The sequence below is a fragment of the Panthera onca genome, chromosome C2 (assembly GCF_046562875.1).
Source record: "Panthera onca isolate mPanOnc1 chromosome C2, mPanOnc1 haplotype 2, whole genome shotgun sequence".
Taxonomy (NCBI): domain Eukaryota; kingdom Metazoa; phylum Chordata; class Mammalia; order Carnivora; family Felidae; genus Panthera; species Panthera onca.
The window spans coordinates 156,833,538-156,860,985 of NC_138347.1; the positions used below are offsets into that span (position 1 = coordinate 156,833,538).

General features: G+C 43.9%; 1 protein-coding gene across 3 annotated transcripts in view; it reads left to right on the forward strand.

Annotated features, from left to right (window-relative positions):
- The window catches only part of FBXL2 (F-box and leucine rich repeat protein 2), a 113,140-nt gene that overhangs the window by 70,044 nt on the left and 15,648 nt on the right, over positions 1–27,448 (forward strand). For 2 of the 3 annotated variants that reach the window (XM_060638147.3, XM_060638149.3), the window contains 8 exons: positions 8,442–8,510; positions 8,611–8,706; positions 9,167–9,293; positions 9,416–9,490; positions 11,005–11,135; positions 12,855–12,951; positions 14,555–14,599; positions 15,182–15,238. In XM_060638147.3, the coding sequence (XP_060494130.1) occupies positions 8,442–8,510; positions 8,611–8,706; positions 9,167–9,293; positions 9,416–9,490; positions 11,005–11,135; positions 12,855–12,951; positions 14,555–14,599; positions 15,182–15,238 (697 nt within the window). The remainder of the gene's footprint in view (positions 1–8,441; positions 8,511–8,610; positions 8,707–9,166; positions 9,294–9,415; positions 9,491–11,004; positions 11,136–12,854; positions 12,952–14,554; positions 14,600–15,181; positions 15,239–27,448) is intronic. The other variant, XM_060638148.3, reaches the window with a different exon arrangement.

The window sequence follows — 27,448 nt, forward strand, 5'->3', positions numbered from 1 at the left end:
TTGAAGGGTACAATTTGATCATTTTAGGCATATGTATATACCCATAAAACCAACACTGTAATCAAAATAATGAACATTGCATGTCCCACGAACGTTTCCTCATGTGCCTTTATAATCCCTCCCTCCCTCCTACCCTGTGTCTGTCCCACTGCTAGGCAGCCACCGATCTGCTTTCTGTTGCTATAGGTTAGTTTGAATTTTCAAAAGTTTAACTAATTATCCAGTATGTACTCCTTTTTGCCTGGCCTCTTCCACTCAACATCATTGTTTTGAGATCCACCCGTGTGGTCGTATGTATCAGTAATTCATTCTTTTTTATTGCTGAATAGTGATCCATTTAATGGATATAATACCATCTATTAATTTCTCATTTGGGTTCTTTCCAGTTTGCAGCCATTACATATAAAGCTGCTATGAACATTTGTGTATAAGACTTCGTATGTCATATATGTTCATTTCTCTTGGGTAAATACCTAGGATTAGCTAGATCATTTGGTGGGTGTGTGTTTAACTTTTTAAACCTTTCAAACTGTTTCCCAAAAGGATTATACCATTTTGTATTCCCACCAGAAGTGTGTGGTACTTCCAGTCCCTCCCCCACCTTGTCAACATTTGGTAGGTCAGTCTTTTTAATTTTAGCCTTTCTGATAGATAGATATGTGTAGTGGTATTTCATGGTGGTTTTAATTTGTATTTCTAATGATTAATGTTGTTGAGCATCTTTTTTTAAAGTTTCTTTCTTTATTTTGACAGAGAGAGAGCACGAGCAGGGGAGGGACAAAGGAGGGAGGGAAAGAGAGAGAGAAAGAGGGAGAGAGAAAGCGCATGTGAGAGTGGGAGAAGGGCAGAAGGAGAGAGAGAGTCCCAAGCAGGCTCCACACTGTCAGCGTGGAACCAGACATGGGGCTCAAACTTACGAACTGTGAGATCACGACCTCAGCCAAAATTGAGAGTCAGATACTTAACCGACTGAGCCACCCAGGCACCCCGAGTATTTTTTAATGTACTTTTGCTATCCACATACTTTCTTTTCTTTTTTTGAGAGGTAGTGAGAGTGCATGAGTGGATGAGAGGGGCAGAGGCAGAGAGATAATCTTAAGCAGGCTCTACACTCAGCATGGAGCCAGACACGGGGCTCGATCCCATGACCCTGGGATTATGACCTGAACCGAAATCAAGAGTCAGATGCTGAATTGACTGATCCACCCAGGAGCCCCATCCACGTATTTTCTTTGCTGAAATATCTGTTCGAATGTGGGTTTTTTGCCCTTTTTGTTCATTGGATTGTTTTTTGTCTTACCATTGAATTTTGAGAATTTTATCAGATTTGTATTTTGTAAATGTTTTCTTCCAGTCTGTGGTTTATCTTTGTATTCTCTTACCTGTTTTTTGAAGAGAAGTTTTTCATTTTAATGAAATTCAACTTATCAATTTTTGTCAATGATATATGAGATCTTTGCCTAACCCAGAGTCATAAAGATTTTCTCCTGTGTTTCTAGAGGTTGGTAGTTTAGATCTATGATCCATTTTGAGTTGATTTTTGTATATGGTGTGAGGTATAAATTGAAATTCATTTTTTGCATATGATGTTTGGTTATTCTAACACCGTATGTTGAAATGACCACTGTTTCTGCACTTCATTGCCTTGGCACCTTTGTTGAAAATCAGTTGTCCAAATAACTGTGGGACTATTTTTATACTCTCTATATTTTCCATTGATCTATTTGTCTGTCTTTATACCAAACCACACTGTCTGGATTAACTGCAGCTTTATAAGTTTGAAATCAAATAGTGTTTTTCCTCCAACTTTGTTCTTTTCAAAATTGTTTTGCCGTTCTAGATTGCATTTTCATATAAACTATAGAATCAGCTTGTCAATTTCTACAAAAAAATCTTGCTGGGATCATGATTTAGGATGATGCTGAATTCATAGATCAATTTGGGGAGAACTGACATCTTAATATTGTTGAGTCTCCCAACTCATGAACGTGGTATATCTCTCCATATAGTTAGGTGTGTTAAAATTTCTTTCAGCATGTTTTACAGTTTTCAGTAGAACAATTATACACATATTTTGTCATATTTATCTGTGTTATGAAACATTATAAGTAGTGTTTTTTATTTCAATTTTTGATTCTTCTTTGTTAGCAAACAGAAATACTATTGATTTTTGTACATTGATTGTTTGTCCTTCAGCCTTAATAGACTCCGTTTTAGTAGCTTTTTGTTTGTTACTTTGGATTTTCTGCATAAACAGGAGTCATGTCACCTATCATCAAAGATAGTTTTTCTTCTTTGTTTCCAATCAGTGCCTTTTCTTATTCTTGCCTTATTGCACTGGCTAGAATCTCTAGTACAGTGTTGAATAGAAATAGTGAAAACAGACATCCTAGCCAGTTCATGACCTTAGGGAGAAGGCATCCAAATATGGTGTTAGTTCTAGATTTTTTTGCTGATGATCATCAAATTGGGGAAATTTTCTTCTATTTCTAGTTGGCTGAGGGTTTTTCTTTTCAGTTGAGTGTGGATGTTAGATTTTGTCAAGTCCTTTTTCTGTGTCTTTTAGATTATTGTGTGGTTTTACCTGTTTAGTTACCATGGTGAATTACATTGGCTGATTTTTTTTTTTTTAGTATTTATTTATTTTTTATTTTATTTTTAATTTTTTTAAATTTACATCCAAATTAGTTAGCATATAGTAAAACAATGATTTCAGGAGTAGATTCCTTAGTGTCCCTTACCCATTTAGCCCATCCCCCCTCCCACAACCCCTCCAGTAACCCTCTGTTTGTTCTCCATATTTATGAGTCTCTTATGTTTTGTCCCCCTCCCTGATTTTATGTTATTTTTGTTTCCCTTCCCTGATGTTCATCTGTTTTGTCTCTTAAAGTTATCATATGAGTGGAGTCATATGATATTTGTCTTTCTTTAATTTCACTTAGCATAATACCCTCCAGTTCCATCCACATAGTTGCAAATGGCAAGATTTCATTCTTTTTGGTTGCTGAGTAATACTCCATTGTGTGTGTGTGTGTGTGTGTGTGTGTGTGTGTGTGTACCACAGTTTCTTTATCCATTCATCTGTTGATGGACATTTGGACTCTCTTCATACTTTGGCCGTTGTTGATAGTGCTGCTATAAACATGGGTTGATTTTTTAATGTTAAACCAACCTTCCATCCCTTGGATAAACAACAATGTGAGTCATCATGTATTATATTATTTGCATATTGGTGTATTCTATTTGCTAAAAGTTTGTTAATTTTGTTTGCATCTATGTTCATGAGGGATATGGTTCTTTGGTTTTCTTTTCTTGGGATATTTTTGTCTGATTTGGGTATCAAGTAATACTGGCCTCATAGAATGAATTGAGAAGTGTTCCATCCTTTTCAGGATTTTGGAAGAATTTATGTAGAATTTTATTATTTTTTTCCTTAAATGTATGGTAGAATTCACCACTGAGGCCATCTGGGCCTGCATGTTTCTTTTTCAGGTTTTTAACTACAAATTCTGTTTATTTAGTATATGTAGAACTCTTCATGTTTTCTATTCCTTCTTGAGCAACCTTTGGTATAATTTTTATCTTTCAAAGATTTTGTCTATTTCATCCAAGTTGTTAAATTTATGGTCATAAAGTTGTTTATAATACCGTCTTATTATCATTTTATTTCTATTTTTTTAAGTAAATCCTGCCCCTAACATAGAGCTCAAAGTCACAACACAGAGATCAAAAGTCACATGCTCTACTGATTGAGCCAGCCAGGCACCCCCACCTTCTGATTATCATTTTACTATTTGTAAAATCTGCAGTGATACCTCCTCTCTTTATTCCTGATGTTGGTTAATTTTTTTTTTTCTTTTTACTGTATGGAAGTAGTTGCGATGTCGAATCAAAGTCACAGTGACTGTACATTGCCTATTTCAATTTACATATTCTTTGGCTTTTTTATTGACATTAATAGCGTATTTTAAAGTGAAGATGCGTCGGTTTCTCTGATACATGTTTTCCCTTTTGTGTTTCCCCCCTCGATCATTCTGGCTACAGGTTTATTAAGTTTAATGATATTCTGAAAAAACCACCTTTGGGTTTAAAAAATTTTTTTTATTGTTTTCCTTTTTGCTGCCTCATTGATATACATTCTGATCTTTTATTCTCTTTTGTTTACTTTGGGTTCATTTGATCTTCTTTTTTCTGGTTTCTTAACATGAAAGCTTAAGTAATTCGCTTGAGACCTATTTCCCTTTACTAGAATGGAAAGTTAGTGCTATAAATTTCTCCCAAAGTACTGATTTAATAGCATTTCACAAATTTGAATTCTTTGTTTGCATTTTCATTCCATTAAAACCGTATTCTGTTTCTCTTTTGATTTCTCCTTTGACCACGGGTTATTGAGAAGTGTATTAATTAGTTTCCAGAAATCTGGCGTTTCCAGATTTTTATATTATTGATTACTAATTTAATTCAATTGTGATCTGTGAATATACTTTATATGACTTGAATCCTTTTAATTTTATTAAAACTTGTTTTGTAGCCAAGAATATGGTCTGTCTTGGTAAATGTTCATATGAACTTGAACTGCTGTGGGGTGGAGTGTTCTATAAATATCAATTAGATCAAGATGATTGAGAGTGATGGTCAAGTGTTTTATATCTTTACTGATTTGCTGACTTCTTATTTGATCGACAGTTACATTGAAATCTCTGCCTATAATTTTGTATTTGTTTCTCTTTGCAGTTCTGTCACTTTATTTCTTCATGTATTTTGAAGATCTGTTATTAGGTATATACACATTTAGGGTGCTGTGCCTTTATGATGGATTGACCATGTATCACTATCACATGGCCTTCTTTTATTTCTGGTAGTATTCTTTGCTGTGAGGTCTACGTCATCTGATATCACATAGACACTCCAGATTTCTTTGATTAGTGTTGGCATGGCATGTTTTTCTGTTCTTTTACTTTTCACTGATTTGTATCTTTATATTTAAAGTTAGTTTCTTGTAAGCAATGTATGGTTGGATGTTGCTTTTTTGATCCATTATTACAATCTCTGCTTTTTAATTTGGGTATTTAGATTATTTAAATTTAATGTGATAATTGATATGATATGGTTGGTTTTATATCTACTCTCTTGCTATTTGTTTTCTATTTGTCCCATACACTTTTTTCTTTCCCTTTCGTCTTTGTCTGCCTTTTTTTGGATTAAGAATTTGTTATAGTTCCATTTTTTATCCTTTTTTGGATTAGAGCTGTAATGTGTTATTTTATAATTTAATTGTTGTTTTGGAGTTTATAACGTACATCTTGGACTTATAATGTACCCTCAAATTATATTACATATCAATTCCAGTTTTCCTCACTCAGCCTTTATGCTATTATTGCTACACATGTTCAATCTACGTATAATATAAATTCCACACTAGATTGTTAGTAGTTTTTAATAGTCAATTATTTTTTAAGAGATTTAAATAACTAAAAAATTGACTTCATATACCCAAGTAGTTACTGTTTCCAATTCTTCATTCCTTTGTGCAGATACAAATTGTCATCTAGTGTCACTCTTTTTTCTACCTAAAGACTGTTCTTTAACATTTCTTGTACCGCAGATCTGATTAATTCTTTCAGCTCTTTTTTTTTTTTTTTTCCTTCTTCTTCTAGTTTTGAAAGAGAGAAAGAGCACGAGTTGAATAGGGGCAGAGAGAAAGGGAGACACAGAATCTGAAGCAGGCTCCACACTGTCAGCAAAGAGCCTGAAGCAGGGCTCGAACTCACAGACTTTGAGATCGTGACCTGAGCCTAAGTCAGAGGTTTAACTGACTGAGCCACCAGGTGCCCCTCTTTCAGCTCTTCTGTGTCTGAAAAAACTTATTTTTCCTTCACTTTTGAAAAATATTTTTGCTCAGCATAGAATTTTGTTGACAGGTTTTTTTTTGTTTTCAGTATTTTAAAGATGCTGTTCCTCTGTTTTCTTGCTCTTTTGTTACCTGTGAGAAATCTTCTGTCACCCTTATTTTTCTTTCTCTGTACATAATGTGTCTTTTTCTCTGGTTGCTTTAAGATTACTCCATCACTGCTTTTGACCAATTTGGTTATGATATGCCCTGATGTATTTTTCTTCATATTTCTTGTACTTCAAATTCTTCAAGTTTCTTGGATCTGTAGGTTTATAGTTTTCATAAATTTTGGAAAAATTTTGGCCAATACTTCTTCAGATATCCACTACCCCCCCCTCCCTAACCTCCTATTCCTTGGAGACTCCCAGTCACATGTATATTAGGTTGCTTGAAGCTGTCCCACAACTCATTCGTGTTCTGTTCTTTTTATTTTTTCTTGTTTTCTTTCCATGTTTCATTTTGGATAGTTTCTATTGCTATGTCTTCAAGATCACCAATATTTTCTTCCACAACGTCTCATCTGCTGTTAATCCCATCCAGGAAATTTTTTATCTCAGCCATTGTCTGAAAGTTTAATTTGGGTCTTTAAAAATATCTCTGATGTCTCTACATGGCATATTTAATAAACATAACTTGTTTAATCTTCAGGTAGCACCATAGAACTACATTCTACAGAACACAGTTGTAATAACTTTTAATGTCTTTGTCTGCTATCTCGAATATTTGTGTCAGTTCTGGGTCAGCTTTGATTGAAAATTTGTCCTCATTATGGTTGTGTTTTCCTTCTTCTTTGAATGCATGGCAACTTTTTGTTCAATGCCAGACATCGTGAGTTTTATTTTGGTAGCTGAATATTTTGTATTCCTATAACTGTTCTTGAGTTTTGTTCTGGACACAGTTGAGTTATTTGGACATAGTTCTCTTCAACCCCTCTTCTTTTTTAAATTTGTTAAGTTGGACTGAAGCAGTGTTTCGTCGAGGGCTAATTGTATACCTGAAGCAATGAGTTCTCAGTGCTCTACCTAGTGTCCCACAGATTAAGATGATTTGCATTGTTGGCTTGTGGGAATGGGCACTTTCCTGACTCCGGGTAGGCTCTGGCTGTTGTTCCCTTTAACGGTTTTTAAGGATTCTTTCCCTGGCTTTGGGTAGTTTCCACATATGCATATGCTCTGATTAGTACTCTACTGAGTTCTTGAGGGGAACCCTCTAAAGTTCTCTCTGCTCTAATACTCTTCTCTGATCATTCTAATCACCTTGGTCAGACTTTGGGCTCCATATCTTCAACTTCGGCATTCCACCAGGCTCTAGCTCACTTCCATAGCACCCTACCAGGGCAGAAGGAGCAGATAAGAGTGACATGTGGTTTGAGGCCAGGTTTGGGAGACATTTGGCTACTGTATGCAAGAATCGGGACTCACCCCTAAAGATACATTGAAGCTGTATCTCAGGAAAATGCAGATGAGCGGAGCCAGTCCAAGCTGATATGTTAAAGAGTAGGTGGAGAGGAAGAGATATTTAATTTTCCACTTCTGACCTTGCTACCAACCCACAAATTATTGAGGAAGTTGCCTTTTGTGACTGAGTATTTGCACCAGTAGCTGGATGGTTCTTCATACTGATCAACCACTGACCCTATCAATGGCCAAAGATGGTTTCTCCAGGAAGGCTCTTAAATAACCAAATGGCAGCATGGCACAATACAAGAAAGATTCAACCCCCTTGCTTCGAACTGATTTTTCTATAAAGAGAAGTAACAAGGAGCCAGGCCTCCACCCTCAGATATCAACCCACCAAGGTGTGGGTTGAAGGAGAATTATGACCGATGCATAGTCAGTCTTAGGCTTTGCTTCTCAACGTGTAGTTCCAGAGCAGCAGCACTGGCATCACTTGGGAATTTTGTAGAAATGCAGACAGGAAGGAAGGAAAAGGAAGAAAAGGAAGAAAGAAGGGAAGGAAGGAAAAGAAGGAAGTAAAGGAAGGGAGGGAGGGAGGAAGGGAGGGAGGGAGGAAGGGAGAGAGAAAGAAAAGGAAGGGAAGGAAGGAAGGAAAGGAGAGGAAGGAAGGAAAGGAAAGAAAGAAGGAAAAAAGAAAAAGAAGGAAGGAAAGGAAATAAAGAGAAAGAAAAGGAAGAAGGGAAGGAAGGAAAAGAAAGAAAAGAAAGGGAGGGAGACGGATGGAGGAAGGGAAGGAAAAGAAGAAAGGAAAGGAAGAGAAAGAAAAGGAAGGAAGGAAGGAAGGAAGGAAGGAAGAAAAAAAGAAAAAAACACAGACCGTTCAGCAGTTTGCTTAGCAGTACCGTTGAATCTGCACTGTGGGAAGAACCCCAGCTGTTTCACGTGCACATTAAAGTTTGCGGAGCACCGGTACCTAAAGTCGGCCATAATATATTGTACTCTTAAAATTTGTGGGGAGTAAGTCTCATGTTAAATGCTCTTTGCACAATAAAACAAAATTTTTAGCTCGAGGAGCACTGTTCTAAATGTGAATGGTGACCCGCGCCCTCTAGTGGCTGTCCAGGGAGTTTTTAAATGTTTTCTCTTTTTAGGACCTTCGCACAGAACTGCCGCAACATTGAACATTTAAACCTCAACGGTTGCACCAAAATCACTGACAGGTAAGTAACGAGGGTTAGTTCGGTGGCTAATTGACCATGCGGAGAGTGAGGGGAGAGAAACATGGTTGAAAATATCTTTAGTGTGTCTGCTCTTTTCCAGCACGTGTTATAGCCTTAGCCGATTCTGTTCCAAGCTGAAACATCTGGATCTGACTTCCTGTGTGTCTATTACAAACAGCTCCTTGAAGGGGATCAGGTAAGCGTGCCCGCTGCCTGGAGAAACACCCTAACCTGCGAGCATCCTGGTGTGTCTAAACCTTTCCATCTATCTTTTTTTTTTTTAATTTTTCAAATGTTTATTTTTGAGAGAGAGAGGGAGAGACAGTGCTAGTTGGGAGGGGCAGAGGGAGAGAGGGAGACACAGAATCCGAAGCGGGCTCCAGGCCCCGAGCCGTCAGCACAGAGCCCGACATGGGGCTCGCACTCACCGACCACGAGATCGTGACCTGAGCCAAAGGCCAAAGTCGGACGCTGAACTGACTGAGCCCCCGGGGCGCCCCGTCTGAAACCTAGCGGTCCCATCGGAACAAGAAATAGGAGACTCGGGTCAGAGCCATTTTCTCTCCCCGAGTGGCTTGTGATTTACCGAGCTCACGCTCGGTAATCTCTCCGTGGGACGGGTTGCCCACGCGTCGCGTCGCCTCTCGTTCCCCCAGTGAGGGCTGCCGAAACCTGGAATACCTGAACCTGTCGTGGTGTGACCAGATCACGAAGGACGGCATCGAGGCGCTGGTGCGAGGTTGTCGCGGCCTGAAAGCCCTGCTCCTGAGGGGCTGCACGCAGGTACCGAGGGGCCGGCGACACACGGCGGGGGCCCCTCACCGGAGAGCTGCTGCTGGTCCCTCCTGGTTCTCCGCCGCGCCCGCAGCCCGTTCCCTCCTCTTCTGTTTTCTGTGTCCGCTCAGTTAGAAGACGAAGCCCTGAAGCACATTCAGAATTACTGCCACGAGCTCGTGAGCCTCAACCTGCAGTCCTGCTCGGTAAGTGACGCGCTTCCCTGGGGGCGCCCTCCCCCGGGGTCCGCTGCGGGCCTCGCCTCTAGGCACCCAGGCAGGGGGTGGGGGGTCAGCACACCCTCGTTTCCCAGTCTGTGTCCTCGCGCGATCCGTCGCTTTGCCACAAGATGAAAGAATGACAGTCGAAGCGAAATGGCCCATCCGGAGCCGCCGACGTTTCCCCTACAACTGGGGTCTTGGTCTGTTGTAAGATACCAGGAATTCCGTGAACCAGTCACGAACCTGAAGGAATCCCTGGTAAGGTCTCAGTGTTTTGTTTTGTTCTCTTAACTTCTAAAATGGGGAGGATGACGGTCGTCACATCTCAGTGGATGAAATGAAATGACAGATGTGACGGTGCGTTGAAAGATAAAGGATAAATGCGAGATCAAGGTGTCACTTCCGTCATGGCGTTAGCGTGCGAGACGCGCCTGTTGCTTCCTCACTGCCATTGTCACTGTTGACCCTTGAAGAGGCCGCGTGCTGCGTCCTGCGGGTGTCTCAAGGGGAGCATAAGTTTTGAGAAGAGTAAGAGAAATTCGTTGCGCGCGCTACTTAGTGAACGAATCGTATGAGTCTTTGGAATCCTTGATGGTGGCAGATACAAGAGAAACCGCCTTCCGGACAAATAACGACCTGACGGGCGCTGTTCAGTGTTCAGACCCTGAATTGTGTTAGGAGAGCACTGACAGGTGACTTCACGTGCAGTGTCAACGTGCGAGCAACTTGTCAATCTTTTAGTGACTTCTGCCATTTGCTATTTTCTAAAACATTTGGGGGCATGTTATAAATATATACATATATGATTTAGACGGTAGATATTTAAAGCATTAATCTGTAGAAATTCAACCAAAAATTGTTCTGTCACTTAACCGGGCAATTCCTACGAGCTCTTTATCCAACGTGATTTTTAACACGAGTTTATGAACTTTTCCTGAAAAAAACAAAATCAAATCAATGCCGGGGAGGAAAACGGAATTTTAAAGTTTCACTCCCTGTCAGTAGCACTCAGGTGTGTTGAAGCTGTGCGGAGGTGACAAACACGGGTCCGCCCTGTGCGTCACCTTGTTTTATGTATGTATGTATGTAGTTATTTATTCTTTATTTTTTTTAAGCATGTTCTTCGTTTTTTTAATGTTTATTTATTTTTGACAGAGACAGACAGAGACAGAGCATGAGCGGGGGAGAGGCAGAGAGAGAGAGGGAGACACAGAACCTGAAACGGGCTCCGGGCTCCGAGCCGTCAGCACGGAGCCCGCCGCGGGGCTCGAACCCACGGACCGCGAGGTCACGACCCGAGCCGAAGTCGGCCGCCCGACCGACTGAGCCCCCCCACCCCCCCCCGGGCGCCCCTCACCTTGTTTCGTTTAAATCGTTAGGGTGAAATGCTAGTAACTGGCAGCCCAGACCCGCCGGCCGGCGCTAGATCGCGTTTTGCTGCCCTCCTTCCGGCATCGCCGGTGCCTTCTGACGCCCCTTCCTGTTCTGGTTTTCCGCAGCGCGTGACGGACGAAGGAGTCGTGCAGATATGCCGCGGCTGCCATCGGCTGCAGGCCCTGTGCCTCTCCGGCTGCAGCCACCTCACGGACGCCTCCCTCACGGCCCTGGCTCTCAACTGCCCGCGACTCCAGTGAGTGCGCCGCGCTTTGGCTTCGCAGCTCGGAGCCCGCGGCCGGAGGTCCCCCCGCAGGAGGGGAGAGGCTCGCGAGCGGGTGGAGTGGGTGGTGACGGAGGAGGTGGTGGCCGCGGCGGGGCGGCGGCGGCGGCGGCGGCTTTCGTCAGTCGGGTTGGGGCGGGACGGAGCGTAACCGGTTCGCTTAGGGACGGACGGGAGGGCGCGAAGCCGGCCGCCGCCCCGGAGTCTGAACTGCAACTTCTTGACGGACTTCACCCGTGTGCCCGTCTGATTTGCCCCATCCTGTCACGGCCGCTGACGTCAGAGCGCCCTGACGGTGTCACCACGATAGCCTCACATCCAGACGTTACCAGATTCTCCTCCAAACCAGTCACTAAATGCACAGAAGTGGACAGATCACAGTCGCTTTATCTGTCATCTTCCCTAGCGGAAGGAGGTCTTGTTTTAACAAAAACGATTGGTTTTCTGATCCTCCAGAAGTACTGTGGATCTTAAAACTTTTTTTTTTTTAATTTTTTTTTTTTAACGTTTATTTATTTTTGAGACAGAGAGAGACAGAGCATGAACGGGGGAGGGTCAGAGAGAGAGGGAGACACAGAATCTGAAACAGGCTCCAGGCTCTGAGCTGTCAGCACAGAGCCTGACGTGGGACTCGAACTCACGGACCGCGAGATCGTGACCTGAGCCAAAGTCGGCCGCTCAACCGACTGAGCCACCCAGGTGCCCCGAATCTTAAAACTTTAATAATGGCAGCAAAATGCTAACGCTAACGTCAGTTGAACTCCCATATCATTATCGCATTCGATCCTCCCCACATCTCTAGGAGACATGCACTGCTATTCCCACTTGTCTGGCAGAGGGGAAACCAGGGCTCCAGGAAAATCACATAATATACTGAGTCACGTGATGAGTAGGAAGTAAAAGTAGAGTTTGAACTTGAAACGTTGACCTCAGAACCGGCCATCTTAACCCCTGTGCGAGAGGCGGAAAAAGGATACTTCTTTCCCATCTCCTAAGGACTGTCTGTTGTCTCTTCATTAGGGATGATTCTGGGGAATTTTGATATTTTTGAATAGGGGAAGGAATGTGGATGATCAAAACTTGTCAGAAGGTGGTCAGAATTACTGCTATAAAGGGAGTATTTAACTTCAGAGTGTTATTTATCCCTCTGTCCCTGTTAAGCATGGGCATTGAGAATTAACTCATGTTTTTTCACTGGCTGCAAAGTTTTAAAATTGCCTTTATGGTAACTGGGAATTTCATTAAATTCAGTATATATCAAGACGATTTTGTTCAGTAAAACTTGATTTTAATTGTGTTTAAAAGTCAACAAATATTAGATGGGGGCGCCTGGGGGGCTTAGTTGGTTAGGTGTCTGACTCTTAATCTTGGCTTAGGTCTTGATCTCAGGGTTGTGAGTTTGAGTCCCGCGTTGGGCTCGAGCCTACTTACAAAACATTCAACAAATATTGGAATAATGCTTAAAAACAATAGCAGCAACAATGTCCTGGTTTTGTGGAAAGATTGTTGGGTTCACTCCCAAGTTTGGGCTGGAACTTTGGGCCGTAGAGCAGGCCACGTGTCTCCTTAAGCCTCCTTCCCCTCCTCTGGGCGGGGGACAGCAGTCCTCAGGACTGTTTCAGAAGCGGAGGTGTGTCAGCAGAAGAAAGTCAAGAGTGTGCATCACAAAGTTTGTTTTCTCTTGTTAACCAGTCACTACCTTTTCCTCCCGTGCGCTTCGCATCCCAGGATTTTGGAGGCTGCTCGGTGTTCCCATTTGACTGATGCAGGCTTTACACTTCTAGCTCGGGTAAGGCAGAGCTTTCAAAAAACAAAACCCAACTGTAATTCACCACCCTCACTTCCAAAGGACTCGCAGTGGTTTTGGGGTGTGCAAAGTGCGTGTCCTGTCAGAGTTGACCAAGTGGTGTTCTTGGTATTCTACCAAGTAGAATGGCGGGCACAGGGTGCATTTCCCCATTGTCCCAGAAAGCTCAGGGGGCCCCGCAGGAGGTCCTGGAGCAGTCTGGACCTCACTGTCACCTGGTCAGGTGGGACCACAACGAGAACGTCCTCCCTGCGGTACGTGCCCTTCCCCACCGCGCACCCTGACCCAGCCTCTTGGTGCCTCCTCCAGGTGGGCTGTGCCCCGCCTCTGTTCCCTTTTCTGCCTCACCTGGCAGACGTGACCATCATGGAGGTCCCCTCTGGCCTGCTGCCGGGAACCCGTGACCTTGTGGGGATGGTGATACGCTCCCTTCCTCCTCCCCTAACCTTCACGTGTCCACACTGTGCCCAAGCACCACGCCCCATGCCTTCCCAGAGCCTCTTCTGTGGCTAAAATGTACAGGATGGTACCCATGAGCCGCTAGGAAGGTGGAGGCCACTACCTTTCGGGGTGAGAGAAGGAGGCGCAGCCCAGGGCAGCCGCATTCCCGTTTAAGTGAGTGTGATTCAGAAGGCACTGCTCACAAGTGCTGGCTCGCTGGGTCAGCTTAGGGACAGGGCACCCCCTTCCCGGAGGAGAGTAAGGGAGGCGGGGCCGGTTCACACAGGGGCAGGGCACGCCCCTTCCTGGAGGAGCGTGAGGGAGGCGGGGCCAGTTACCACAGGGGCAGGGCACGCCCCTTCCTGGAGGAGCGTGAGGGGGGCCGGGCCAGTTACCACAGGGGCAGGGCACGCCCCTTCCTGGAGGAGCGTGAGGGAGGCCGGGCCAGTTCACACAGGGGCAGGGCACGCCCCTTCCTGGAGGAGCGTGAGGGGGGCCGGGCCAGTTCACACAGGGGCAGGGCACGCCCCTTCCTGGAGGAGCGTGAGGGAGGCAGGGCCAGTTCACACAGGGGCAGGGCACGCCCCTTCCTGGAGGAGCGTGAGGGGGGCCGGGCCAGTTACCACAGGGGCAGGGCACGCCCCTTCCTGGAGGAGCGTGAGGGAGGCAGGGCCAGTTCACACAGGGGCAGGGCACGCCCCTTCCTGGAGGAGCGTGAGGGGGGCGGGGCCAGTTACCACAGGGGCAGGGCACGCCCCTTCCTGGAGGAGCGTGAGGGGGGCGGGGCCAGTTACCACAGGGGCAGGGCACGCCCCTTCCTGGAGGAGCGTGAGGGAGGCAGGGCCAGTTCACACGGGCAGGGCACGCCCCTTCCTGGAGAAGCGTGAGGGGGGCGGGGCCAGTTACCACAGGGGCAGGGCACGCCCCTTCCTGGAGGAGCGTGAGGGAGGCGGAGCCAGTTCACACAGGAGCAGGGCACGCCCCTTCCTGGAGGAGCTTAAGGGAGGCGGGGCCGGTACGCGCACGCGCACACACACATACACACACACACGCACACACACACACACGCACGCACGCACGCACGCCATTAGTGCTGCCCTGACCACTGACCGCATGGTGGGGGTGGTTTTATTGGCTTTTTCAGAATTGCCACGATCTGGAGAAGATGGATCTTGAAGAATGCGTCCTGGTGAGTAGACCCCTGACAAGCCCTGCTAGCGCTGGCCCCTCAGCCCCGACGGCGGGCCTCAGCCGCTCACCCACACCCCACCTGGCTGTTGTGTGCACCCCGCCTGCCGCCGTGTGCGTCTCGGGGCCTGGGGACCCACGAGGGCCTGACAGCGGGCTGCATGGACTTTGGGCTCCTCTCAGCCATCCCGGCTACAGCTGAGACGTTCAGCTCCATCGTTTGCAGACATCGAAATATTATTTACGTCTTTCCCAGAGCCGAAGGGAGACTTAAGCTTGCGTGTCCAGTGATGGGGTGACTCTACAGGGGAGAATCCTGGGGGACCCTCCTTACCTACTTCCTGTGTGTCCCCGTCCCTGGGCCCTCGTGGGGCCCGAGAGGAGAGCCCAGAGAGCAGCTTAGCGACCATACGAGTGGGCAGGTGTGAGGTTGCCTGCAGCGAGAGGAGCCCCCAGCCCGGGTGTGCTGGAGATGAGCTTTCGGTTCCGTTTCACACCTTCGGTGCTCGTGTTCAGGAGAAGCCCACATCAGGTGCTAGGTTCTGGCGTAGAAGCCACACTGACACAGCGTGTTTGTCTGCAGATAACCGACAGCACTCTCATCCAGCTCTCCGTCCACTGTCCCAAGCTGCAAGCCCTGGTGAGTTCGGGATTTTCGTGACATCATGCGCCGCTTAGGGACGAAAGAGCTCTCCCCTGGCACCGAGAGTCTCTTTGGTTTTCCTTTCCGTAAAGGCACCATCATTCTTGGTTTCAAAGATCTGTTAGTCGGGCTAACTTGGGAGGCAGGGTATCTGAATGTTCCCGCTTTCATTTTACGATGCAAACCTACTCTAGAGACCCGCGTCCTTACCGCTCCGTTCACAGTCATCGTCTCAGGGACGGTGAACTTAGCGTGTTTCGATGATAGATCTAGACAAGAGATTGAGGCCATCCTTGTGTCGTACGTGCATTCCATACCTGCTCGCATGTATCTACAGGGGGACGGGCATGAAAATACCTCGCAGGATCCTAAATGAGCCGTGAAAAGTGTCACCGAGACTCTTGGCCATGCGGACCTCTCGTGCACATTTCACGAGCGGCCGTTAGACGGCGAGCGAGCCCGGACAAGGAAGGCATCCTTGCGTTCACTGGGCGAGCCCGTGTAAGCTGTGCTGTGCCCCTGGACACACTGCCTCGTTTTAATCCCCCCCACAGCCCTGGGTGGAGGCACTCTGGACGTCCCCTTTTTAGCGGTGAGCACCCTGCGGCTCAGAGCAGCTAACAAACTTGCCCGAAGTCGCACGACTGCTCAGAGGCCCCAGATCTCTTGGCCTCCACGGAGTCTGGTCTTTCTCCTCCCCCTGAGGCACACCACAGGTTTTTCTTAAGCTACAGAAACTGTGGTCTTTGAAACTTGCTCTCTCCTCAGGGGCTAGAACTTTTTATAACGTCATTCAAACTCCTTTGGCCTTGAGTTATCGTCCCCACCAGTTTCCCTTATGGTCACATTTCCTCTGGATACTTTTCCCTCCAGGTACAAGTCCAGCTGGACGTGGACAGCTCTGGTACTTTCTTTTTTTGTGAAGGGTCTGGAGTCAGATTGTATCCAAACCCTCTAAATTGTCTCCCTCCCTACATGTCTGCATATGGAATGCAGATAATTTTGTGGTGCTGCCTTTACTCCCCAATTAGTTCAGATCCAGTTTTATAATTGACTTGACCGTCTCCATTCCTATCCCCCTTGACCCCCAGGCTCTCAGAGATGGGAAATTCAGGAGCCCTGTGCTTTATTTCCCACTTCAACCCCTCCTCTTGGCTGCTCAGGGTTCTTGCTGCCCTGCCCTGAGGTACCCTGCACTCAGGCTCCCAGGCCTTCATCAGCATCCACCAGAAATCTCAGATCAGGGTGGAGGGGCCCAAGTGGAGGCCCACCCGGCACAGCAAACCTCCTACTAGCTCTGTGCCTCCCGAGGAGTGTGGGGCCCGCTGGCGACAGAGTGGGTCCGTCTGACAGATGTCAGGTGTTCTCCCGGCAGGGACACTGGCGACTGAAAGTCTTCCCCATCTTGTCCCTATACTTCTACAAGCTCCTTCTAGAAATGGGACTTAGAATCAAAGATGAGCTATAATAAAGCCAAAAGTCCAAGAGCCGCAAATAAAAACTAAGAAGGATTATTAGCAGACAAGCAGGGAAACAGTGGCAGTTGCAGTCTAAGCTTAGCGTTGATCATGCGTAATCGCCGGGACAGAACAAGGAACGATCTGGATTACGTCTGTTGCACGTTCACCCCATTCAGCCTACGAACCCCTGTTGGGCACCGCATGCCAGGCTCTATTCTAGGCCCCGGAGAATAAAAGACGGGTCATCAGGGGGCACCTGGTGGCTCAGTCGGTTGAGCGTCTGACTCGACTTCAGCTCAGGTTGTGATCTCGTGGTTTGTGAGTTCCTGCTTGGCATTCTCTCTCTCCCTCGCTCTGCCCCTCCTCCACTCGCACGCTCTCAAAATGAATAAACTTAAAAGACATAAGGAAACTTTTTCAAAAATGAAAAACAATTCACCAGGAGAGGCCAACTTGATGCTCACTCTGAAACTCTGGAGAGGTGGCCTGGATCCTCGTTTTGGGGATACCGTGCTCCGGGAGCGCTAGGCACTGTGACGGGGGCAGCCCTCAGGTGAGAGCGCGGGCCTGGGGAGAAATGCGCGTCTCCCGTGCGGACGGCGCCCGTGTGCAGCGCCCGTGCCCGCAGCGCACCCGGAGGTTAGAGGCCGGCAGGCTGTAAGTGTGCCCAGTGACTCCTGCCCATCCCTTCCCCGCAGGCCTCATGCTGAGCCAGGCGGCCACCGAGAGCAGCCCCGTGCCGGCCAGCGGGCGGCCCGCCTTATTGAGGGAGCTTCAGATGGTGCTGTCTCTCGACAGAGCTGGGGGTGGGCCTCTCTGGGGTTCCCCTCGGGGACCGCGACCCCAGCCTGCAGAGATCAGAGGAGGCAGTTACTACTGGGGGGAAGGCTCCACAGACTCAGAATTTTGGAAAATGGCTTTTGTGTCTTACTGTAAAGATCTGCGAGCAGGAGGACGGAAGTGACCGCCGGTCCAAAGCCAGGTGACCATCACGTCTCAGCTCCCAACATTTCAGTTTCCGAGGCCGTCCTTAGACGCGCCCTAGTTTTAACTTGTAGGCTTAGGCCGTGTCACCGGTAGGTTCTGTTGATTTTCACACTTGCTTTGTTTCCTGCTTTCGTTTTCAATGCCAGAGCCAGTTCGGAGGGACTTTTAAAAATCTTATTATGCAACTCATTTGTCCCAGAGGCTATCCAAGAAGAATTTTAGCAGTTTATTATATACACATTTAAAAAAAAATTTTTTTTAACATTTATTTGTTATTGAGAGACAGAGCATGAGCAGGGGAGGGGCAGAGAGAGGAGGAGACACAGAATCAGAGGCAGCCTCCAGGCTCCGAGCCGTCAGCACAGAGCCCGACGCGGGGCTCAAACTCACAAGCCACGAGATCGTGACCTCAGCTGAAGTCGGACGCTTAACCGACTGAGCCCCCCAGGCGCCCCAGGCAGTTTATTATATTAAAGAGTAAGGAATATACCCTAAAAGCAAAAGCCCCATTCCTGTCTTCATTGCTGTAGAGCTTTATCTTTCATCCAGATTGGTCACAGCTCAGGGATGTTGTGTAGGAAGCCCAGGCCATCAGGGGCCTGGTCAGTCACTGCGCTTTCAGAATGACAAGCATTTAAGTCACCCAACTGCTAGAAGGCCACTCCTGGGGATATGAGACAATCTCATTATCGAAACGCTACTCAACTGCTCTAAAGGAAAAGTAGGGACTTGGTACCATTTAGGTGAATACGTTGTCCATTTTAAAGTGAAACATTTAACGCCTTGGAAGATAACAGCGTGAAGCAGACTGTGTGCTGTCGATGTCTCAGTGTCGCAGCTCACAATCTGACCAGCATCTCCTGTCTTTCCCCGCCACTCCTGTCACCCACCTGCAACCCGAATCGAACCTAAATGGGTACTTTGAACCCACCATCTTGGGATGGCCAGTCCCCACTTGATGTCCCCTCCCTCTCCCTTAGATCGTCTGGTCGCTTATTAACTCACTCCCTTGAGCCTCAAGATTCACCTTCACTTAGCACAGCTGTCGTTCTGTTTAACGCTCAGCTGCTGAGCCCAGGTGTTCTTTTTTAAATTTTTTTAAGTTTACTTATTTGTTTTGAGAGACAGAGACAGCATGAGTGGGGGAGGGGCAGAGAGAAAAGGAGAAAGAATCCCGAGAAGACCCCACGCTGTCAGCGCAGCGCCCCATGCGGGACTCGAACCCGTGAGACCGTGAGTCGGACGCTTGACCGACTGAGACACCCAGCTGCCCCTGCTGAGCCAGCCTCGAAGCAGGAGCAGGCATGAGGTCGATAAGGGCTTACCAGCCGTTTGTGTGCTGGAAACAGAACATACTCTTAGCCTGACGGAAGCCATGGCTGGGTTTCAGAGGGAGGGAGGAGGGGACATGAGGCTCAGTGGCAGGCAGGACCAGGGCCTCACGGCTCCTGCTAAGTGGGCAGACCTGTCCCTCTCCAGGGTCTCTGTGAGACCTCCCAGGCTGACGGTGAGAAGCGGAGGTGAGGGCTCGCAGTCCGAAGGCCCGGTGTTGCGTGGCGTGCCCGAGAGCCAGCTGGCCCATATTTTGCTTCCAAATTAGGGACCCTGGTTTATTCATGCCTTCCGGTTATCTCAGCTTAGAATGCTGAGCTCCACTAGACTCGGATCACTCCTGAAGCTATGAGCAGAGCAACTCCAAGCCCACAGGGGACCCACAAATCCTGTACCAGCTGCTGGGGCTAAACCCCACTCCCAGTACACAGTATCCCATGGCTAAGACTTTAAGTTTATTCTCACTAAGGTCTTATCCTCCGATGTGGGTGCATACAAATTTATGATGGCTGGCTATATCTTCCTGATGAATTGACATTTTTATCACTATTAAATGTCCTTTATCACTGAAAAAACTCATTGTCTGGAAGTCTACCAATATTAATATGTCTTCTTATGCTTACTTTTTGCCTGGCATCTCATTTTCTTCCAGCTTATCTATGTTTTTATATATAAAGACTGGCTTGCTTTTAACCAGTTTGAGAAACTCTCTTTTAATGGAAATGTTTAGTCCTTTATATTTAATGTAATATTGATACGGTTGGGTGTTTTTCCCCTTTTGTTTTCTATTCTTTGTCCCTCTTTTCCCACCTTCTTTTTGGGTTAACTAAATATTTAATTGTATTTTGACTTATCTGTTGGCTTTTTAGCCATATCTCTATGCCTTGAATTTTTTTTTTTTTAGTGGTTACACTATTAGCAATGGGAATTTAGGAGTAGTCTAGGATTGTGATTTGGACATCAATTCCCAGGAGACAGAGACAGGATCTTCCCTCTCTCCTCTACCAATAGCACCTGGCACAAGGCTTAGCCAGGGGAAACCACTTTCAATCCTCTTTTGGAACAAAGTGAGATATAAACAAGCCAGCCCAAATCTGAGAAACTTTTGTGTGAGTGATAAAGGTGGTCCCTACAACTATGGTGCTCAGGTCCCAAGGATTGCAGCCCTTTTCTGGAGACTGCCAGCAGCTCCCTGGCCATGCTAGAAACCTTCTATGAGAAGCTGATTTTTTGGAGGAAGGAGCAGTCGAGGAGCTCCTGTAATCAGAAATCCTAAACCCCCTACGTTCCCCTTACTCACAGTATCAAGCAACCTTGTCAAGGCAGCCTGGCCAGCTCCTTCAGTTTCACACTACCAAACTCAGAGAGGTGAGGGGGAGGAAAAGACATTTCTTGTTTCAGTGTTCTTGTTGGAACAGATTTCAGGGCAAGATTCTGGGCCCTGGGGAAGAGGAAAGTGTCTGGATTCCTTAGGTCATGGCCTATCCTAACTTTAACAGACAAGTGGCTTGGATTTTTAATTTTTTTTTTAATGTTTCCATAAATTTCCATTAAGTCCCTGGCTTTTGGTGGGGAGCACTGCCCAGGATGTGGGACATACACACACACATACATGCACACATGCACATACACACACTTCTGAGTCCTAGGAGACCCCTAGCAGCCTAGTAGAAGTGGAAGAAAGGGGGTGAGAAAAAACAAGTCTGAGTACTATCATATCAGCCTCCTATCTCTGCTGTAAATGAACTTCCTTAGCTTTAAAAATAGCAAGTCCTTCCTTATCAATAATCATTCCAAATGTTTAAAAAAAATTTTTAATGTTTATTTTTGAGAGACAGAGCACGAGGTGGGGAGGGGCAGAGAGAGAGGGAGACAGAATCCGAAGTAGGCTCCAGGCTCCGAGCTGCCAGCACAGAGCCTGATGCGGGGCTCGAACTCACGAGCCATGAGATCATGACCTGAGCCAAAGTGAGACGCTTAACTGACTGAGCCACCCAGGTACCCCAATAATCACTCTAAATGTAAGCAGATTAAATTCCTCTATCAGAAGACATAGAGTGGCTAAATGAATAAAAAACCATGACCTAGATACACGACTAGACCTAAAGCAATCTAACTTTACACTTAGAGCTAGAAAGAAGCTGGAAAGGAAGAAGCAAACCAAGCCCAAGGTTAGCCAAAAGAAGAAAATAACAAAGATTAACGCGGATATAAATTTAAAAGGAGAAAATAGAAAAAAATAAATGAAACAGAGTTTCTTGAAAAAATAAAATTGGCAAACTCTCAGCTAGACTATGGAAAAAAAGAGAAAGGCAAGTAAAGTCAGAAACGAGAAGAGACATTACAACTTAAGATGTGAATACAAAGAATCATGGAGATAACTATGAACAGTTATTTGCCAACAGACTGGATAACCTAGAACAAATGAATGAATTCCTAGAAACATATAACCTACTAAAACTAAGTCATGGAGAAATAGAAATCTTTAATCAGAATCATAACCAGTATAGAGATTGAATCAGTCATCAGAAACCACCTAATGAAAAGCCTGGGACCAAGTAACTTCACTGGTGAATTTTACCAAACACTTAAAGAGGAATTAATTCCAGTCCTTCTCAAAAGTTTTCAAAAACTTAAAGAGATAAAAACACCTCTGAACTCATTTTATAGGCAAACATTATTCTGGTACCAAAGCTAAACACACCACGAGAAAAGAAAATTACAGGCCAATATCCCTACTGAATATAGATGGGTACATCCTCAATAAAATACTAGCAAACTGAATCCAACAGGACATCAGTAGAATAAAGGATAAAATCACAAGATCACTTCAGTAGATGCAGAAAAAGCATTTGTTGAAATTCTATACCTTTTCATTAAGGCTAAAAAGTCTTAGCCAGAGAGGTTAGATTTAAAAAAAAAAAAAAAAAAAAAAAAAAAAAAGATAAAAGACATCAACATTGGCAGGGAAGAAGTAAACATATCCCTGTTTGCAGACAACTTAGTATTATATAGAGAAAACCCCCAAAGACTTCATTTTAAAAACTTAAAGAACTAGTAAATAAATTCAGTAAACTTACAGGATACAAAATCAACATACAAAATTTGGTTGTATTTTGTATACATTAACAAAGAGCTATTTGAAAAGGGGATTAGGAAAAATAATTCAATTTCCAGTAGCGTCAAAAAGAATAAAATACTTAAGAGTAAACTAAGGAAGTGCAACACTTACATACTGAAAACTATAAAACATTGATGAAAGAAATGAAACAAATGGAAAGACATCCCATGTTCCCGGGTTGGAGGAATTAATATTATTAAAATGTCCCATACTACCCAAAGCAATCTACAGATTCAATGCAGTGCGTATCAAAATTTCAAAAATATTTTTTACGGAAATAGAGTGATGCTGTAGTTCATATGGAGCCACCAAAGATCCTGAATAGCCAAAGCAATCCTGAGAAAGAACAAAGCTGAGGGCATCACACTTCTGATTTCAAGTTATATATTGAAACTACAGTAACCAAAACAGTATGGTATTGGTATAAATACCAACATGTAGATCAGTGGAGCCCAATAGAGAGCCCAGACATGAATCCATGTGCATATAGTCAACTGATGTTCCACAAGGATGTCAAGAACACACAATGAGAAAAGGATAATCTCTTCAACAAACGGTGTTGGGAAAACTGGATATCCACATGTAACAGAATGAAATTGGACCTGAACTTTATTCATACATAAAAAAACAACTCAAAAATGAATCAAAGACTTAAATATGAGATCTGAACTGTAAGAATGCTAGAGGAGGGGTGCCCGGCTGGCTCAATCTGTAGAGCATGCAGCTCTTGATCTCAGAGTCACGAGTTTGAGCCCCACTTTGGACGTAGAGATTACACACATACATACATAGACCCCTAGAGGAAAATAGGGGAAAAGCTTTATGACATTGGTCTTGGCAGTGATTTCACAGATATGACACCAAAAGTTCAGGCTACAAAAACAAAATTACACAAACAGGATTACATCAAACTAAAAAGCTTCTGCAAAAGAAAACAATCAGTAGCGTGAAATGGCAACCTGTAGAACAGGGGAAAATATTGCAAGCCATTTCTCTGCTAAGGGATTCATGTCCAAGTTATAGAAGGAACTATATAACTCAGTAACAAAAAAACGAATAACATGATTAAAATAGGCTGAGGACTTGGATAGATATTTCTCAAAAAAAGATACACAAATGGCAAGCAGATACATGAATAAATGCTCTTCACTAATCATCAAGAGAATGCAAATAAATATCATACTTGCCAGGATGGCTATTAAAAAAAATTTTTTTTAAGTGTTGGCAAGGATGTGGAGGAACCAGAAGCCTTGTGCACTGTTGGTAGGGATACAATATGGTGCAGCCGCTGTGGAAAACGAGATGGAGATTCCTCAAAATTTAAATCCAACTACAATATGATCGTGCAATTCCACTTCTAGGTATATATGCAAAAGAATTTAAATCAGCACCTTGAAGAGAGATTAGCACTCTCATTTTCATTGTAGCACTATTCACAACAGCTAAGATGGGGAAACAACCTAAAATGTCCATCAACAGATGAATGGATACATAAAATGTGGTATATACATACAATATAATACCATTCACCCTCAAAAAAGAGGGAAATTCTGCACTATTTGACAACGTGGATGGACCTTTAGGACATTATGCTAGGTGAAATACACCAGACACAGAAAGACAAGTACCACACAATTCCATTTATATGCACTGTCTAAAATAGTCTAATTTGTAAGATTAAAGACTGGAATGGTGGTTACCAGGGTGTGTGGGGGTTGGAAAATGGGGAGTTATTTATCAACAGGCATAAAGTTTTAGTTGAGTAAGATAAATAAGGTCTAGAGATCTGCTGTACAACATTGTACCTAAGTCAACAATACACTTAAAATGTGTTAGGATAGAGTTTATGTGTTTTTAGCACAGTAAAATCTAAAAAGAAAAAAAGACATACTGTGTGATTACACTTACATGAGGGTATCTACAGTAGTCAAATTCATAGAAACAAAGTAGAATGGTGATTGCCAGGGGCTGGAGGAGGGGAGATGAGGAGTATTTAATGGGTAGAGTTTCAGTTTTGCAAAATGAAAAAGTTCTGAAGATCCATTGCACAATAATGTAGGCATATGTAACACTATTGAACTGTACACTTTAAAATGTTAAAGATGGTAAATTGTAAGTTATGTGGTTTTTACCACAGTCAGAATTTTAAGGAAAGAATGGAAATCATGAAAAAAAGGGATCTTAGGACATTAAGGAAGAAAGAACAGTGGAAAGAACAAGGAAAAATGTGTAAATACAACAGATTTTTTCTAAATTTTCTAAATTTCTAAATTCTGAGTTTTCTAAATTTTATTCGATGAAGCAAAAATTATAACCTTGTCTGCTGTGGTTCTCAGTGCGTATAGAGGAAGTAATTAACACAACATATGATAGGGGCACCTGGCTGGCTCAGTCACTAGAGCCTACGACTCTTGATCTCAAATTTGTGAATTTGAACTCCATGTTGGGCTTAGAGTTCACTGGAAAAAAAAAAAAAGACAACATATTATAAATGAGGAAGGGTGAAAGGACTTTTTAAAAGGGAGGTAAAGTTTCCATATTTTACTCAAATTGGTAAAATCTTGATGCCAATAGGTTGTGGTAAGTTATGGTTGCATAATATAATATCTAGAGCAACCACTAAGAAGTCTACAAAAGAGAAACACTCAAACACAGTAGGTAAACCAAAACGGAATTTTAAAAAATGTTTCAGAAACTCATGGTAAGGCAGAGAAATGAAGAGCTGAAAGAATAGGGGAAAAGGGCCAAACATAAGCCCAAGCATATCATTAAACATAAATGGTCTCAATATACCAATTAAAAGGCAGAGAGTGTCAGAGTGGATAAAATAACGTGATCCAAGTATAAGCTGTAAGAAACTCACTTCAAATGTCACAATATTGGTTGGCTAAAGTAAAAGAAAGGGAAAGATCTACAAAAGAAACTTTAAACAAACGAAAACAGGAATGGTTATATTATTGTTGGATACAGTAAACTTCAGAGCAAGGAAAACTACCAGGGAGAGAGAAAGACATGACATAGTGATAAGAAGGTCAGTCCACCAAGATGACAATGCAATCCGTAATGTATATGCACCAAACAACAGAATTGCAAATTATGTGAAGCAAAAACTATTAGAAAATCCACAATTACAATTGGACATGTCAGTATTCTCTCAACAATTGATAGTGCAACCAGCCAGAAAATCAACAAGGATATAGAACTCAACACCAGTATGAGAGTGCAAACTGGTGCAGCCACTCTGGAAAACAGTATGGAAGTTCCTTTAAAAGTTAAAAATAGAACTACACTATGATCCAGCAATTTTACTGCTAGGAATTTACCCAGAGGGTACAAAAATACTGATTTGAAGAGATGCATGCACCCCAGTGTTTGTAGCAGCATCATCAACAATAGCCAAATTATGGAAAGAGCCCAAATGTCCATTGACTAATGAATGGATAAAGATGTACACACACATACACACACACACAGTGGAACATTACTCAACCATTAAAAAATGAAGCCTTGCCATTTGCAGTGACGTGGATGGAGCTAGAGAGTATTATGCTAAAGTGAAGTAAGTCAGAGAAAGACAAAAATATGATTTCACTGATACATAGAGTGTAAGAAACAAAACAAATGAATATGATGGTGAGGGGGTGGGAGCAGGGTGGAGAGAGGCAAACCAAGAAACAGACTCTTAACTATAAAGAACAAATTGATGGTTACCAGAGGAGGGGTGGGCAGAAGAATGGGTAGAAATAGGTGATGAGGATTAGGGAGGGCACTTGTGATGAGCACCGAGTATTGTTATGTAAGTGATGAATCACTAAATTCTATGCCTGAAATTAATATTGCACTGTATGTTAATTAGCTGGAGTTTAAGTAAAAACTTGGGGGAAAAAAACATAAGTGTAGATGCAAAAAAAAAAAAAAAAGTAACTCCACACCATTAAGGACCTAATGGACATTTATAGAATATGGACATATAGACCTAATGGACATTTATATTATACAACATCAAGGGGTGCCTAGGTGGCTCAGTGGGTTAAGCATCCGACTCTCGATTTCAGCTCAGGTCATGATCTGACAGTTCATGGGGTTAGAGTCCCAGTGGGGCCCCACACTGGCAACCCGGAACCTGCTTGGGATTCTTTCTCTCTCTTTCTCTGTCCCTCCCCCACTTGTGCTCACTTACATCAAAATAAACATTTTTTAAAAATAAAAAAGAATACAACAGCAAAACACATTCTTCTCAAGAGTCCATGGGACATGTACAAAAAGAGGCCATATCTATATCCATAAAACACCTCAAAAAAACTTAAAATTTAAAAAGAAATAATCCAGAATGTGTTCTCTGACCACAGTAGGATCAAACTAGAAATCAATAACACAAGGTAACAGGATTTCTGAAGATATGGAAATTAAACAACAGACTTCTAAATAATCCATTGGTCAAAAAGGAGGAGTCAAGGGAAGTTTTTTTTTTTTTTTTATGTTTAAGTACTCTCTACACCCAGCATGGGGCTCGAACTTAGACAGCCCCTGAGGTCAAGAGTTGTGTGCTTCACCAGCTGAGGCAGCCATGTGCCCCTCACCCATTTTTTCTAAAGCAAGTCTGTATTATGTTCCCCCAAAAGTTAACGTATCAACCATAAGAACAAATTTTGGCCATGTCACTCCAGCAAATACACCTGTCTCTTGGAAAGAAGCATTTCTTTTTTTTTTTTTTTTTATCCTTTAATCTCTACACCCAACATGGGGCTCAAACTCACAACCCCGAGATCAAGAGTCGTGTACTTCACCAACTGGGCCAGCCAGGCACCCCAAGAGCAATTTTTTTAAAGGTTAAATTAAATGAAAATTGAAATATAACATATCAAAATGTGTTGGATATAGCAAAACAATGCTAACAGGTAAATATATGGCATTAAATGATTACGCTAAAATAAGTCAAGTCTTGGGGCACCTGGCTGGCTCAGTCGGTAGGGCACATGACTTGGTCTCAGGGTTGAGTTTGAGCCCCATGTTGGGTGTAGAGATTACTTAAAATACATAAAATAAACTTTGAAACAAATTTCAGTCATCTTAAACTCCCACCCATATGAAGCCAGAAAAAGAAGATCAAAATAAGGAAAAGAAAGGATATAGAGCAAAATAAGGAAAAGAAGGAAAAAATGAGAGAACCCAGTGAAATTGAAATGTGAAAAATGGAAGAAAATCAGCAAACCAATTCTTTGAAACAGAGCTCTAGCAAGACCAAGAGAAGACACAAATTACCAATATCAAGAATGAAAGAGGGTACTATTGTTGCTAATGTGTGTG